Source organism: Dendropsophus ebraccatus, chromosome 5, assembly GCF_027789765.1.
Source record: "Dendropsophus ebraccatus isolate aDenEbr1 chromosome 5, aDenEbr1.pat, whole genome shotgun sequence".
In the NCBI taxonomy this organism is placed as follows: domain Eukaryota; kingdom Metazoa; phylum Chordata; class Amphibia; order Anura; family Hylidae; genus Dendropsophus; species Dendropsophus ebraccatus.
This window is the reverse complement of record NC_091458.1, coordinates 23,089,540-23,102,436: the sequence shown is the minus strand read 5'-3', so window position 1 is coordinate 23,102,436 and position 12,897 is coordinate 23,089,540. Positions and strand designations below refer to the sequence as shown.

Below are 12,897 nucleotides of genomic sequence, written 5' to 3'. Positions count from 1 at the left end.
TGAGCAAGATTTAGTAATTTGAGCTCCCTGTGTCCCTATCCTGATCCTGTACTGGGTAGAGAGCCTTCTCATTTTAACCCACTGCAACCTCATCAACTCTGCCGGTGATCAGACACCTTTCAGCTCTCCTCCGGTGCCCATCCTCATCAGGGTCGCTGTAGAACTACGGATAGCCTCCTGTGGAAGCGAGCAGCTCTGCCTTATCTCCTTCCCCTGCTGCCGAAGGACTGAGTGTGAGTGAGGCTGAGGCTCCTCCTACTTCTGTGTTCAGGCAGCCTAGATCCTGTGTGCTTAGATGTAACCCAAGCAATCAGTGCTTTAACTCTTCAGGGCCTTGTCCGGACATCTCTCACCACGCACGCACGTGTCACCGCCATCTTTCCCACACTTGATGGTGTGTGAACGCTGCTTCTCCCTGACCCCTGAATTAACCCCTTCACCGATAGCCACTCCAGGCAGCCAGCACTAGTACTAGTACCAGCACCAGCAGGTTTGCCGCCACCTGTAGAGTTGTGTGGGGAGGGAGAGTTAACTAATTAACCCATTCCTTACTGATACAGTCTTCTTTATTGATACAGAACACCTTACCTGACTTATTTTTGGATCTTCTGTGTTTTGATTATTTCTTTTGGGAAGATTTGCTTTGAGATACGAGTGATTTTTTTAGATTAAGTGAACAATGAAACAAAAAAATATAAAGCAAATAAAAAGGACTATGTACTAATTCCTCACTAGCTCCCATGCTGCTTCCCCGGCTTTACACTGCAGCTCTTCTTCCTCTGATTGGCTGCCGGAGGTCAGCACATGGAGGGATGCTTTATATTACCTTTATATTACATGCGTCCCATATAGTAAGGTAAAGGAGATTAGCAAGGAGGTGACACTGGATGCTCTGGAGCGTCTGTACGGGGGCAGAGATGTTTAGTATTTCACACACAGCATTACAGCATGGAGCTTGGCCTGCGGAGTAGTTGTCATGGTACGAGATTCGGCAAACAAAGATATTTGTAGAAGGGTTTCCTTTCAACACTTATTGCTGGATCTCTTATGACTTACACAGGAATCAATAGGTTAATAAATCCCACCCTAAAGAAAAAAAAAATCATTCATGTGCTAAAATTTTTAACACTTGACATTGTGATATTGATTTTCCTTGTGGAGATCCGGAGACTTGCAATGTTTCATGGGTAAAATATGCAAAACAGACTGTAGAGGGATTACATTTGTCTCTCTAGCGCCATCTAAAGGTGACTGCTGTAAATCGGGCACAGTGAAATATGGAGCACATTGTATATGACTATCTATTTTCATTGTGTCTGCAGGAAAATGCTAAAATTCTTCAGGAAAGAGGCGTGGCCTATATAAATTCTGATTCTTCAATCGAAGGTATTGTTCTTCCTATATTACAATTCATTTCCCTTGTAGATGTGACTATGTATGTACTAAGCACTTGGCTCATGGATCTCATTGTTTTATAGTGATTTTTATCTTTTTATTCTATGTATTTATTTCAGGAAACTACACATTAAGAATTGATTGTACTCCATTGATGTATGGACTGGTGTATAATGTCACCAAACAGGTGCGTCTGCGGAAGGGGCTCAGGGTTTAGTTTAATAAAGCTCCCTGGATAAATGAAACTATCTATACTTTGGGTTTTAGACTCATGTCATAATGTATTGGTCTGGAGTCCAGGCTGTAGAGCTCACAGAGCATTGTCTACACTGGATATAACTGTATCTATGCCTCCTATGAGATCAGGACTAGCTATATACAATGTATCAGGGCAGTTTCTAGGTCATTTTGGCAACAGGGCGAATTTTGATAAAAGATTCAGGATACTAGGAAGAAGCAGTGTGTGTATTGCAGCATAGAGCAGTGCAGAGCTCCTAACAGATAATGTTCTACTCAATACAAATTCATCATACAGTGACTCACAGGTGACGTCTTCTTTGATCTGAGGCGTCACTTTCACTTTTCCTCTCCATCCGGCTCAGACCATCATGATGATTTCTTGCAGCTACAACTCATCTCTTCTGAACCTGCCAGACAAACATCTCAGGATCCGCACATATCCAGGAACTTCCTTTCCCACCTATAAGGTCCCAAACTGTATGCTGGGAGAGCTGGATGACCTCCATTACACTGACATACAGGATGCTGGGAGAGCTGGATGACCTCTATTACACTGACATACAGGATGCTGGGAGAGCTGGATGACCTCCATTACACTGACATACAGGAATAGGGGAGAGCTGGGTGACCTCCATTATACACTGACATACAGGATGCTGGGAGAGCTGGGTGACCTCCATTATACACTGACATACAGGATTAGAGGAGAGCTGGGTGACCTCCATTATACACTGACATACAGGATTAGGGGAGAGCTGGGTGATCTCCATTACACTGACATACAGGAATAGGGGAGAGCTGGGTGACCTCCATTATACACTGATATACAGGATTAGGGGAGAGCTGGGTGACCGCCATTACACTGCCATACAGGATGCTAAGAAAGCTGTATGACCTCCATTATACACTGACATACAGGATTAGGGGAGAGCTGGGTGACCTCCATTATACACTGACATACAGGAATAGGGGAGAGCTGGGTGACCTCCATTACACTGACATACAGGATTAGGGGAGAGCTGGGTGACCTCCATTATACTGACATACAGGATTAGGGGAGAGCTGGGTGACCTCCATTATACACTGCCATACAGGATTAGGGGAGAGCTGGGTGACCTCCATTATACTGCCATACAGGATTAGGGGAGAGCTGGGTGACCTCCATTATACACTGCCATACAGGATTAGGGGAGAGCTGGGTGACCTCCATTATACTGACATTCAGGATTAGGGGAGAGCTGGGTGACCTCCATTATACGCTGACATACAGGATTAGGGGAGAGCTGGGTGACCTCCATTACACACTGACATACAGGATTAGGGGAGAGCTGGGTGACCTCCATTATACACTGACATACAGGATTAGGGGAGAGCTGGGTGACCTCCATTATACTGACATACAGGATTAGGGGAGAGCTGGGTGACCTCCATTATACTGCCAAACAGGATTAGGGGAGAGCTGGGTGACCTCCATTATACTGACATACAGGAATAGGGGAGAGCTGGGTGACCTCCATTATACACTGCCATACAGGATTAGGGGAGAGCTGGGTGACCTCCATTATACACTGACATACAGGATTAGGGGAGAGCTGGGTGACCTCCATTATACACTGACATACAGGATTAGGGGAGAGCTGGGTGACCTCCATTATACACTGCCATACAGGAATAGGGGAGAGCTGGGTGACCTCCATTATACACTGCCATACAGGATTAGGGGAGAGCTGGGTGACCTCCATTATACACTGCCATACAGGAATAGGGGAGAGCTGGGTGACCTCCATTATACTGACATACAGGATTAGGAGAGAGCTGGGTGACCTCCATTATACTGACATACAAGAATAGGGGAGAGCTGGGTGACCTCCATTATACACTGACATACAGGAATAGGGGAGAGCTGGGTGACCTCCATTATACACTGACATACAGGATTAGGGGAGAGCTGGGTGACCTCCATTATACACTGACATACAGGATTAGGGGAGAGCTGGGTGACCTCCATTATACACTGACATACAGGATTAGGGGAGAGCTGGGTGACCTCCATTATACACTGACATTCAGGATTAGGGGAGAGCTGGGTGACTTGTCAGCTCTGCCGCCGGGGGTGGGGCTTATCTTCGGGGCGGGGCTTATCGCGGGGGGGGGACCTCGGGCTTATCGGGGCTCCCTCTGTGCAGGATCCCCCACCATATACTCACCTCTGGCCCAGCAGCCTCCAGCTCCTCTTCAGGTCCCTCCGTCCTCTTCTGGCTTCCGGTGCAGGCAGCCATCCTGTCATACACAGCCGCCTGCACAGGAAGACTCTGTCTCTGCCCCGGCTGCTGTTTCCTTTAGCTGTGCCTGCTGTACGCACAGCTAAAGGTCTGACTGCCGGCATCCCATTGCACCTTGGCTATCTTGCCTCTGAAATGCAATAAACCCAACTTATGCTACTTAATTACACACTGACAACTTTTTGTTCTTTATAAATGCGTGGGGGTAGGCCACAGCTTTTTTTAATTTTCTTAGAACTATTTTAAACTTTTAACATATATTTTTATACTGTGAGGATAGGACCTTGCGCTGTCGCCTTCCTGGCGAGGACACCGGAATGCCAGGCCACCGCTCCGGCGGTGGGCATGTCTTAGTTGTTCTGCCGGGTGCCTCGCCGATGCTTCTCCTTCCTCCTCTGCAAGGTCCCCCCCAGCGCCAAGCTGTGACAACAGTATTAAACAGTCAATAAACACATACAAACAAATAAACTTCTTTCACAGAAAAAAACATTAGGGAGGGTGGGTGGGAAAGCTGTTTAACCTCTGCCTGTCACGCTGGTGTGGTGTTCTGCCACTTCCTGCCAGTTACTTTTGTTAGGCTATTTCCCCGCCCCCAGACCGCCCCCAACATGGACCGCCTTCTAGGTGCTTGCTACGCCCCTGTCCCCGTCAGTCACAGTCACCGGCTGCTTAGCCAGCACCAGTGACCCAGACTGCCGGCATCCCATTGCACCTTGGCTATCTTGCCTCTGAAATGCAATAAACCCAACTTATGCTACTTAATTACACACTGACAACTTTTTGTTCTTTATAAATGCGTGGGGGTAGGCCACAGCTTTTTTTAATTTTCTTAGAACTATTTTAAACTTTTAACATATATTTTTATACTGTGAGGATAGGACCTTGCGCTGTCGCCTTCCTGGCGAGGACACCGGAATGCCAGGCCACCGCTCCGGCGGTGGGCATGTCTTAGTTGTTCTGCCGGGTGCCTCGCCGATGCTTCTCCTTCCTCCTCTGCAAGGTCCCCCCCAGCGCCATAGGTGGGCTGTGTACCCCTACACTGCACACCTACCCCCACTAACCAGAGTAAATAGGGCCCTTTCAATGGCATCCTGAAGACCCGAAAGGAAAATATCCAGACCGATATCATTAAGATGTACGCCATCTTGCAACATCAGGCGCCTGTTGTCACCTTCTAGCTGGCGATGGCGTATCGCAATACCCCCTCTAGTCCTGACGAATCTTGAGATTCGAGTATTCAAGATGCGCCGTGCCCTCTCAATAGCCCCGGGGTTCCTGGCACCGTTCCATACAACTCGGGGCACTATCTCCGACCAGACTATAATCGAATCACTAAAGAAGTCGGACATTCTGATTAAATCTGATCTAATCACAGAAATCAGCTCAGCCAAACGTACAGAACAAAGGTCATTGCCACCCGCATGAATTACTAGCACGGCAGGACCATGGACCTGTTTGCCGATGGCAATGACCTCTGATAAAACTCTGAGCCAGCGTAAGCCTCCCACACCCCTCCAGGAGACATCGGCCTGTGAAAAACCTAAACTTAAGCCGCCAGGGCGGCAAGAGGCCCGCTGAGCAGCCCTGTGTATGAAGGAATGCCCGATCAACCAGACAGCAGGACGGCGTTGACCTGAAATACAAAACATGCAATCAGTAAGATAACAAATTCGGCCTTACATAACGTTTGTAGCAGTCAGAGGCCCACCTCCCCAAGCGTCTAACTGACTCCCCAGACATGCCTAGTGCATCCGCTACCGTGGCCGCACCTATTCTAAAGGAATGCGTGCCGTACTCCTTCGGATCAGCCCCAACAGCTACCAAACATTTTTTAAACAAAGATTCAAATTGGTACTTCGTTACTGCGGAACCATCTTCGTGAACCAAAAACTGGGGAAGTGTGGTCTCTGGCTGGGCTGGCCGAATTTTTACATATTCTTCCACTAGGTGTACCGGGCAGTAATCCCCACTTAAACGATTGACAGCTAACCAAGCCCCTGCAGCGTATATATCTGTCTTGGATTTTCAATGAAGATCTTAATGGAACTGGGGAGGATAACTACATCAGGCAGGCGGAGCCCTGACGGCTTAGTCTTTGATAAGGCTACTAATTCGCTAACCCGCAGGGCCCCAAAGAAAGCTAAACTAAATGCTGCCTGAAAAACGACTACTTCATAGGGGGAAGAACACAACTCTCGCAAACTAACTATTAATTGCTGCAACAAAGAAAAGGAAATGGGTCTACGCTTGTCCCTGTGAACCACTTCTTTCTTCCATCCCCGCAAAACTAATTTTACTGCAAGATCCTTAGTGGAATCTGCGAGACCCCAGAGTCTAAGCATGAACGAAACCCCAGACAGACGTTTTCTTGCCACCATGGCGGATACCCCTGCCCTTCTAAGGTTTGTTAAGTAAGTCCACGTAACCTGTTTACAAACCATGGGATGCGACCAATCCAACCCTGCTGCGCATGCCAACCACTCCTCCCATGCCTTACCGTAACTAGACCACGTAGCGTCTGATAAGGATGATTCCAGCAATGGCCTCAGGTGTTCACCAGCCCCCAAAGAAAAACTGGGCATGGCGCTCCTTCCCGTTGTGCCCGAGGATGCAGCTCCCTGAAACGACTCCACTGAAAACGGGAAAGAGAATCAGCCATAGAATTATTCTCACCTGGGACGTGCTTAGCCCTAAAGACTATGTTATATTGCAAACATCTCAAAACCAAGTGACGCAACAATGCCAAGACTGGTAAGGACGTTGATGTCAAATTATTAATAGCATACACGACACTCAAGTTATCCGTCCAAAAACGAATCCTCCTATTTGCCATTCGTACAGCCCATAACTCCAACGCGACAAGTATCGGAAACAATTCTAGTAGGGTTAAGTTTTTTGTAAAACCTTCAGACTCCCACGAATGCGGCCATGGCTCGGCGGACCATTGGTCCTCAAAAATTGCGCCAAAACCATGGCTACCTGCCGCATCCGTGTATAGTTGCAGGTCTCTGTTATCCAACTCCTTTTCCCTGAAGCACGAAATACCATCGTACTCCTGTAGAAAGGAGCGCCAGGTTCTCAAATCGGCCTTCAGGGAAGCCGTCAGTCTTATGTAATGTGACGGTTGGCGTCCGCCAGCCGTGGCCATGTACAGGCGGCGAGAGAAAACTCGCCCCATTGGCATTATCCTGCAGGCAAAAACCAGAAGGCCCAACAATGACTGCAACTGGCGCAGCCTGACCTTTTTGGCTAAGAGGCATTCGTCTATGGTCGACAGTAATCTTGCTAACTTTTCCGGTGGCAAACCCACCACCATACGTTGCGTATCAATTTGAACGCCCAGGAAGGATAAACATGTTGTTGGGCCTTCTGTTTTTCCCTCAGCAACAGGAACCCCAAACTTATCCATGAAAAACCTAAAAGTATCCATGGCCTGTTGACAAGCTTCCGTGCCGGCCGAACCAACAAACAAAAAGTCGTCGAGATAATGCAACACCGACGAGATGCCCGATTCGTGCTTAACTACCCATTCCAAAAAGGAGGAGAAAATCTCGAAATACCTGCACGAGATCGAGCAACCCATCGGCAGGCACATGTCGACGTAAATCTGCCCATTCAAATGACAACCGAGCAGATGAAAACAATCCTCACGAACCGGGAGAAGGCGGAAGGCAGACTCTATGTCAGACTTACCCAAAAGGGCTCCGGGGCCAACCTGCTCCACCAAACGCAACGCCCTGTCGAAGGAGACATAAGTAACCGCCGCCTCCTCCCGGCTAATACCATCATTAACAGACTCCCCAGGTGGAAAGGACAAGTGCTGGATCAATCTGAATTTGCCTGGCTCCTTCTTTGGGACCAAGCCCAAAGGCGAAAAACGCAAATTGTCCATGGGAGGCTCCAAAAAGGGGCCAGCCATGCGACCCATAGCCACCTCCTTATCCAGCTTGTCCTGTGCCACCTCAAGATTCTCATTAACCGAACGTAAGTTAGTAACAAAACTCAAACTAGAATTCTGAACATGCGGTATGTAAAAACCCTCTGAAAATCCATTAATGAGGAGCTCTGCCTCCTGACTCCTGGGGTATTGCTCTAGCCAGGGGCGCATCTTTACCACGCTCACTGGCGTCCTCGGGTTTCCCACCGCTGCTAGGTTTTGTAACTGCCGTCTTACCTCGTTTGAAACATCGGATTGCAGAATGAGCACCTCCGCAGATGGAGCACTCGTGTTTAAAACGACACGAGGCGAAGAACCTGCAGTGGCCCTCATTGAATAACCAACAGGCCCCAGAACGCTTATTGGCTGCCCCTGAGGGGGTTCCGCTCGAAGCAGCCAATGACTGAAAGGGGGGCCTCTGCTGCGACATCATCAATTGGATCCATACGTCGGTCGCCTTTGTAGCCCATCCGACCTCGGGCTGCAGAGCCAATCGCCTTCTGAACTCCTCGTCGTACCGCCACCATGCAGATCCACCGTGCAATTTATAGGCGGTATGAATAGTGTCCATGTAAACGAAAAGCTCGACAGCCTTGGTAGGGTATCTAGATGTCAGGATACCGGACATCGTAGTGAAGGCCTGAAGCCAGTTAGAAAAAGTCTTGGCCACTTTGGCCTTCTTATCCTCAGATTTGTCAAAACGCTTTTCTTTGTCTACTGTTAAATGGTCGACCGATATCAAAGACCATATGTCTACATATTCATTAGCAATAATTTTTTCCTTAACTTCGTTAGATAGATGTGTCCCCAAGGGGGCCACCCCACAAAAATGTGAATCTTTAAACATCAAACCCGCTGATGTTGCCATCGCAGCCGGCGAAGACTCCGCCGCTGGGGAATGTAAGCAAGCTCCTACAGAAGCCGCTTGATTTTTTGACACCTTATCCAACACTGTACGCAACATGGAAACCACTTCACTTTCCCCACTAGTAACCACCTGTGGTGTATGAGACCATGCCCGAAGGCAAGCCAACTCACCTTCGGAGACACGCAGAGGTGCAGAACCAGGGTTGGAGACAGAAGGCTGCGGAGCCGATGAGGTGGGGGGGGCGAGCATGGATCCTGTATGAGAAGATCGCTCAAGCCGGGACTCCCTGCTACTCCGCCTTGATGACCCACGGCTTCTGACCCTGCGATGAGAACTGTGTCGCACTCTGGACTCTCCAGACGATGAAACAGAGGAAGGTGAGTAACGCCTGTGTCTTGGTGACCTGCGGTAGCGCCTCTTGTGGCGCCTACTTTCTTCATGTTCCCTGCACGCTGACCTGGGACGGTGGGATCCAGAAGCGTGGGAAGTGCGCCTGCGCCGCTTACGGCCGGCAGATTTATAGGACTCAGCTGAAGAAGAGGAGGAGGAGCTGCGGGTGGCATGTCTATCCCTTCTGCTATGCCTGCGCTCCCTACTCTGCGACCTGCTGACAGAGGCAGTGGAAGCTCTAATTGATAGAGCCTCATCAGGGGGAGAATAGGGCTCTACATCAAAGAATTCACTGCTGGAGCTATCCTGTCCTGCAGTTCCTGCTGGGGAACCAGCAGGTGGCGCTGCAGTGCAAGGGACGGGAGGCACGGGAGCTGAGCTAGGTTTTGGCACACGGCCAAACCACCTAGCCAGCCGACCTGGAGGAGGAGGGGGAGGAGAGGGAGCAGGAGGGGGGATCCCCACAGCCGTGGGAAGAACAGAGGGAACCGGAGGGCAGGCAGAGGGGGCACTGGTGGAATGGGAGGAAGCAGCAGCCGCTGTGATCCCTGAATCTAATGGAGAAGCCGACACACACTGCCCTGAGGCAGCTGCAGCTGCTGTTCCCTCACTCTGAGCAAGGCGGGCTCCCCTGGCTGCAGAGGCACGCACCGCCATGGACACTCTCCTATGCCCCTGCTCAGGGGGACCTTGCAAAGGGGCCTTCCTGGACTTTGCAGCCTTTTTACCTGTGCTGCGTCTCCCACCAGCCGGGGGAGACGGACTCAGTCGGGCGGGAGCGCGGGCCGTCCGTTGCGGCCGTGTGGATTGGGGAACCGTCGGGTCAGCAGGCAGGGAGACTGAGCTGACCAGGGGAGCAAGCCATGCAACCCCTTCCAGCCGAATCCGTTCCTGGAGACGGGCCAGGACATTGTCATCAGCCATGACAGGAGGTAAGCCAGACAAAAAGCTGTTTAACCTCTGCCTGTCACGCTGGTGTGGTGTTCTGCCACTTCCTGCCAGTTACTTTTGTTAGGCTATTTCCCCGCCCCCAGACCGCCCCCAACATGGACCGCCTTCTAGGTGCTTGCTACGCCCCTGTCCCCGTCAGTCACAGTCACCGGCTGCTTAGCCAGCACCAGTGACCCACTCTGGCCAGGGGATCAGGAACTTAGATTCCAGATCCCCCGGCCAGCCCTGATAATGCTGGGGCTGCGGGCCGGGTACTGTCGGGCGCCGCCTGGCGCCCCCTAGCTGTGGGCGCCCCATGCGGTGGCCTGGCTCGCCCGCCCCTAGAAACGGCCCTGCAATGTATCAGTCTGGAGCTCACAGAGTATTGCCTACACTGGATACAATTGTTTCCCCTTCTCAGCTGAGAGCAGGACTAGCTATGTACAATGTAGCAAATAGATTTTATTACTCTTCCATTGTCCACTATTAGAACTGGCCGGTCTTTCACGTTGTGTGAACATAGCCTTACTGTGCAATGCACAAAGACAAAGGTGACCTTTTACCTTCTAGACAATGTTGACAGAATTTTTCCTTAATACTGAAGACAATGACCAGAATCGCTCTCGACAGTGACGCGGCAGGGATCATGGCTTGTGGTGACACGAGTTTTACCAGTTCAGATTTGTGTGAACTATAATAAGGATTTTTGTTCACGCCTCTGAGCGGATTATAGTGTATACTGCCACCTACAGGAAGTTGGGATGTGTGCAGGCAATCCACTCCGTGTCCTAATATTCCATCTGCAAATTGACAGTGTGTGAGAGAGACCCTCACAGAGTGTAAAGGTCACAGAATGGCCCCTTCACAACCTTCACTTAATGAAGATTAGACATGTGACCCCGGAGTGCATCATAAAATCAGTAATCAGGTTTCAATCTGAATCCACATCCAGTAATGGGAGCGACTCGGAGCAAGGTCATCGGTGCTAGAACCGGACGCAGGATTTCACTGCCAGTCTTGTGGGGGTTTCTCATGTAATGGTCTGTACAGTATATGGAGAATGGTGCGATGGAGGGAATCCTGTGGATGTAACAGCTCATCGGTGAAAGGGATCGGAGGACGATGTCAGGAATCGTTCTGTGGAACAGTCAGGAAATTGCAGCTATATGTAATCCAAGTGTCTAACATGTCTGAACCAACATCTCACCGCCCCTTTGCATGGATCGGCTGTAACAGTAGATGACCTGCAAAAGTGCCATTGTTTCTTTAAGAAATGGCAAGGTGGAACTAAAGGGACCAAAGGATGGGTCCAGATCTCTGTGGAGAAACATGGACAGTCAGATGGATCCAGATCTCTGTGGAGAAACATGGTCAGTCAGATGGATCCAGATCTCTGTGGAGAAACATGGTCAGTCAGATGGATCCAGATCTCTGTGGAGAAACATGGTCAGATGGATCTACACTCACCGGCCACTTTATTAGGTACACCATGCTAGTAACGGGTTGGACCCCCTTTTGCCTTCAGAACTGCCTCAATTCTTCGTGGCATAGATACAACAAGGTGCTGGAAGCATTCCTCAGAGATTTTGGTCCATATTGACATGATGGCATCACACAGTTGCCGCAGATTTGTCGGCTGCACATCCATGATGCGAATCTCCCGTTCCACCACATCCCAAAGATGCTCTATTGGATTGAGATCTGGTGACTGTGGAGGCCATTGGAGTACAGTGAACTCATTATCATGTTCAAGAAACCAGTCTGAGATGATTCTAGCTTTATGACATGGCGCATTATCCTGCTGAAAGTAGCCATCAGATGTTGGGTACATTGTGATCATAAAGGGATGGACATGGTCAGCAACAATACTCAGGCAGGCTGTGGCGTTGCAACGATGCTCAATTGGTACCAAGGGGCCCAAAGAGTGCCAAGAAAATATTCCCCACACCATGACACCACCACCACCAGCCTGAACCTTTGATACAAGGCAGGATGGATCCATGCTTTCATGTTGTTGACGCCAAATTCTGACCTTACCATCCGAATGTTGCAGCAGAAATCGAGACTCATCAGACCAGGCAACGTTTTTCCAACCTTCTACTGTCCAATTTCGATGAGCTTGTGCAAATTGTAGCCTCAGTTTCCTGTTCTTAGCTGAAAGGAGTGGCACCCGGTGTGGTCTTCTGCTGCTGTAGCCCATCTGCCTCAAAGTTCGACGTACTGTGCGTTCAGAGATGCTCTTCTGCCTACCTTGGTTGTAACGGTTGGCTATTTGAGTCACTGTTGCCTTTCTATCAGCTCGAACCAGTCTGCCTATTCTCCTCTGACCTCTGGCATCAACAAGGCATTTCCGCCCACATAACTGCCGCTCACTGGATGTTTTTTTCTTTTTCGGACCATTCTCTGTAAACCCTAGAGATGGTTGTGCGTGAAAATCCCAGTAGATCAGCAGTTTCTGAAATACTCAGACCAGCCCTTCTGGCACCAACAACCATGCCACGTTCAAAGGCACTCAAATCACCTTTCTTCCCCATACTGATGCTCGGTTTGAACTGCAGGAGATTGTCTTGACCATGTCTACATGCCTAAATGCACTGAGTTGCCGCCATGCGATTGGCTGATTAGAAATTAAGTGGTAATGTGCAGTTGGACAGGTGTACCTAATAAAGTGGCCGGTGAGTGTAGATCTCTATGGAAAAACATGGCCCAGCCAGATCGATCTAGATCTCTACAGTAGAACATGGCTCAGTCAGATCGATCTAGATCTCAATGGAAAAACATGGCCCAGTCAGATGGATCTAGATCTCTATGGAAGAACATGGCCCAGTCAGATGGACCTAGATGTCTATGGAAGA

The 12,897-nt window shown here is 49.6% G+C and overlaps 2 protein-coding genes across 2 annotated transcripts in view; one reads left to right on the top strand and one right to left on the bottom strand.

Moving 5' to 3' along the window:
• LOC138792349 (N-acetylated-alpha-linked acidic dipeptidase 2-like) overlaps positions 1-12,897 on the top strand; it is a 64,719-nt gene that overhangs the window by 39,402 nt on the left and 12,420 nt on the right. Inside the window, exons 14-15 of the mRNA XM_069969664.1 lie at positions 1,323-1,386; positions 1,515-1,582. Of these exons, the coding sequence (XP_069825765.1) occupies positions 1,323-1,386; positions 1,515-1,582 (132 nt within the window). The remainder of the gene's footprint in view (positions 1-1,322; positions 1,387-1,514; positions 1,583-12,897) is intronic.
• Positions 4,097-10,217, bottom strand: LOC138792348 (serine/arginine repetitive matrix protein 1-like). The gene is made up of 2 exons (XM_069969663.1): positions 8,893-10,217; positions 4,097-6,549 (listed from the first exon to the last, which is right to left on the bottom strand). The coding sequence occupies exons 1-2, from the start codon at positions 10,034-10,036 to the stop codon at positions 5,903-5,905; spliced, it is 1,791 nt and encodes a 596-aa protein (XP_069825764.1). The 5' UTR covers positions 10,037-10,217; the 3' UTR covers positions 4,097-5,902.

Coding starts and splice junctions, on each gene's coding strand:
- LOC138792348 (XM_069969663.1), bottom strand. CDS start 10,036: ATGGCTGATGACAATGTCCTGGCCCGTCTCCAGGAACGGATTCGGCTG. Junction 6,550..8,892: donor ACCTCTGCGTGTCTCCGAAG/GTGAGTTGGCTT, acceptor TCCCGTTTTCAG/TGGAGTCGTTTCAGGGAGCT.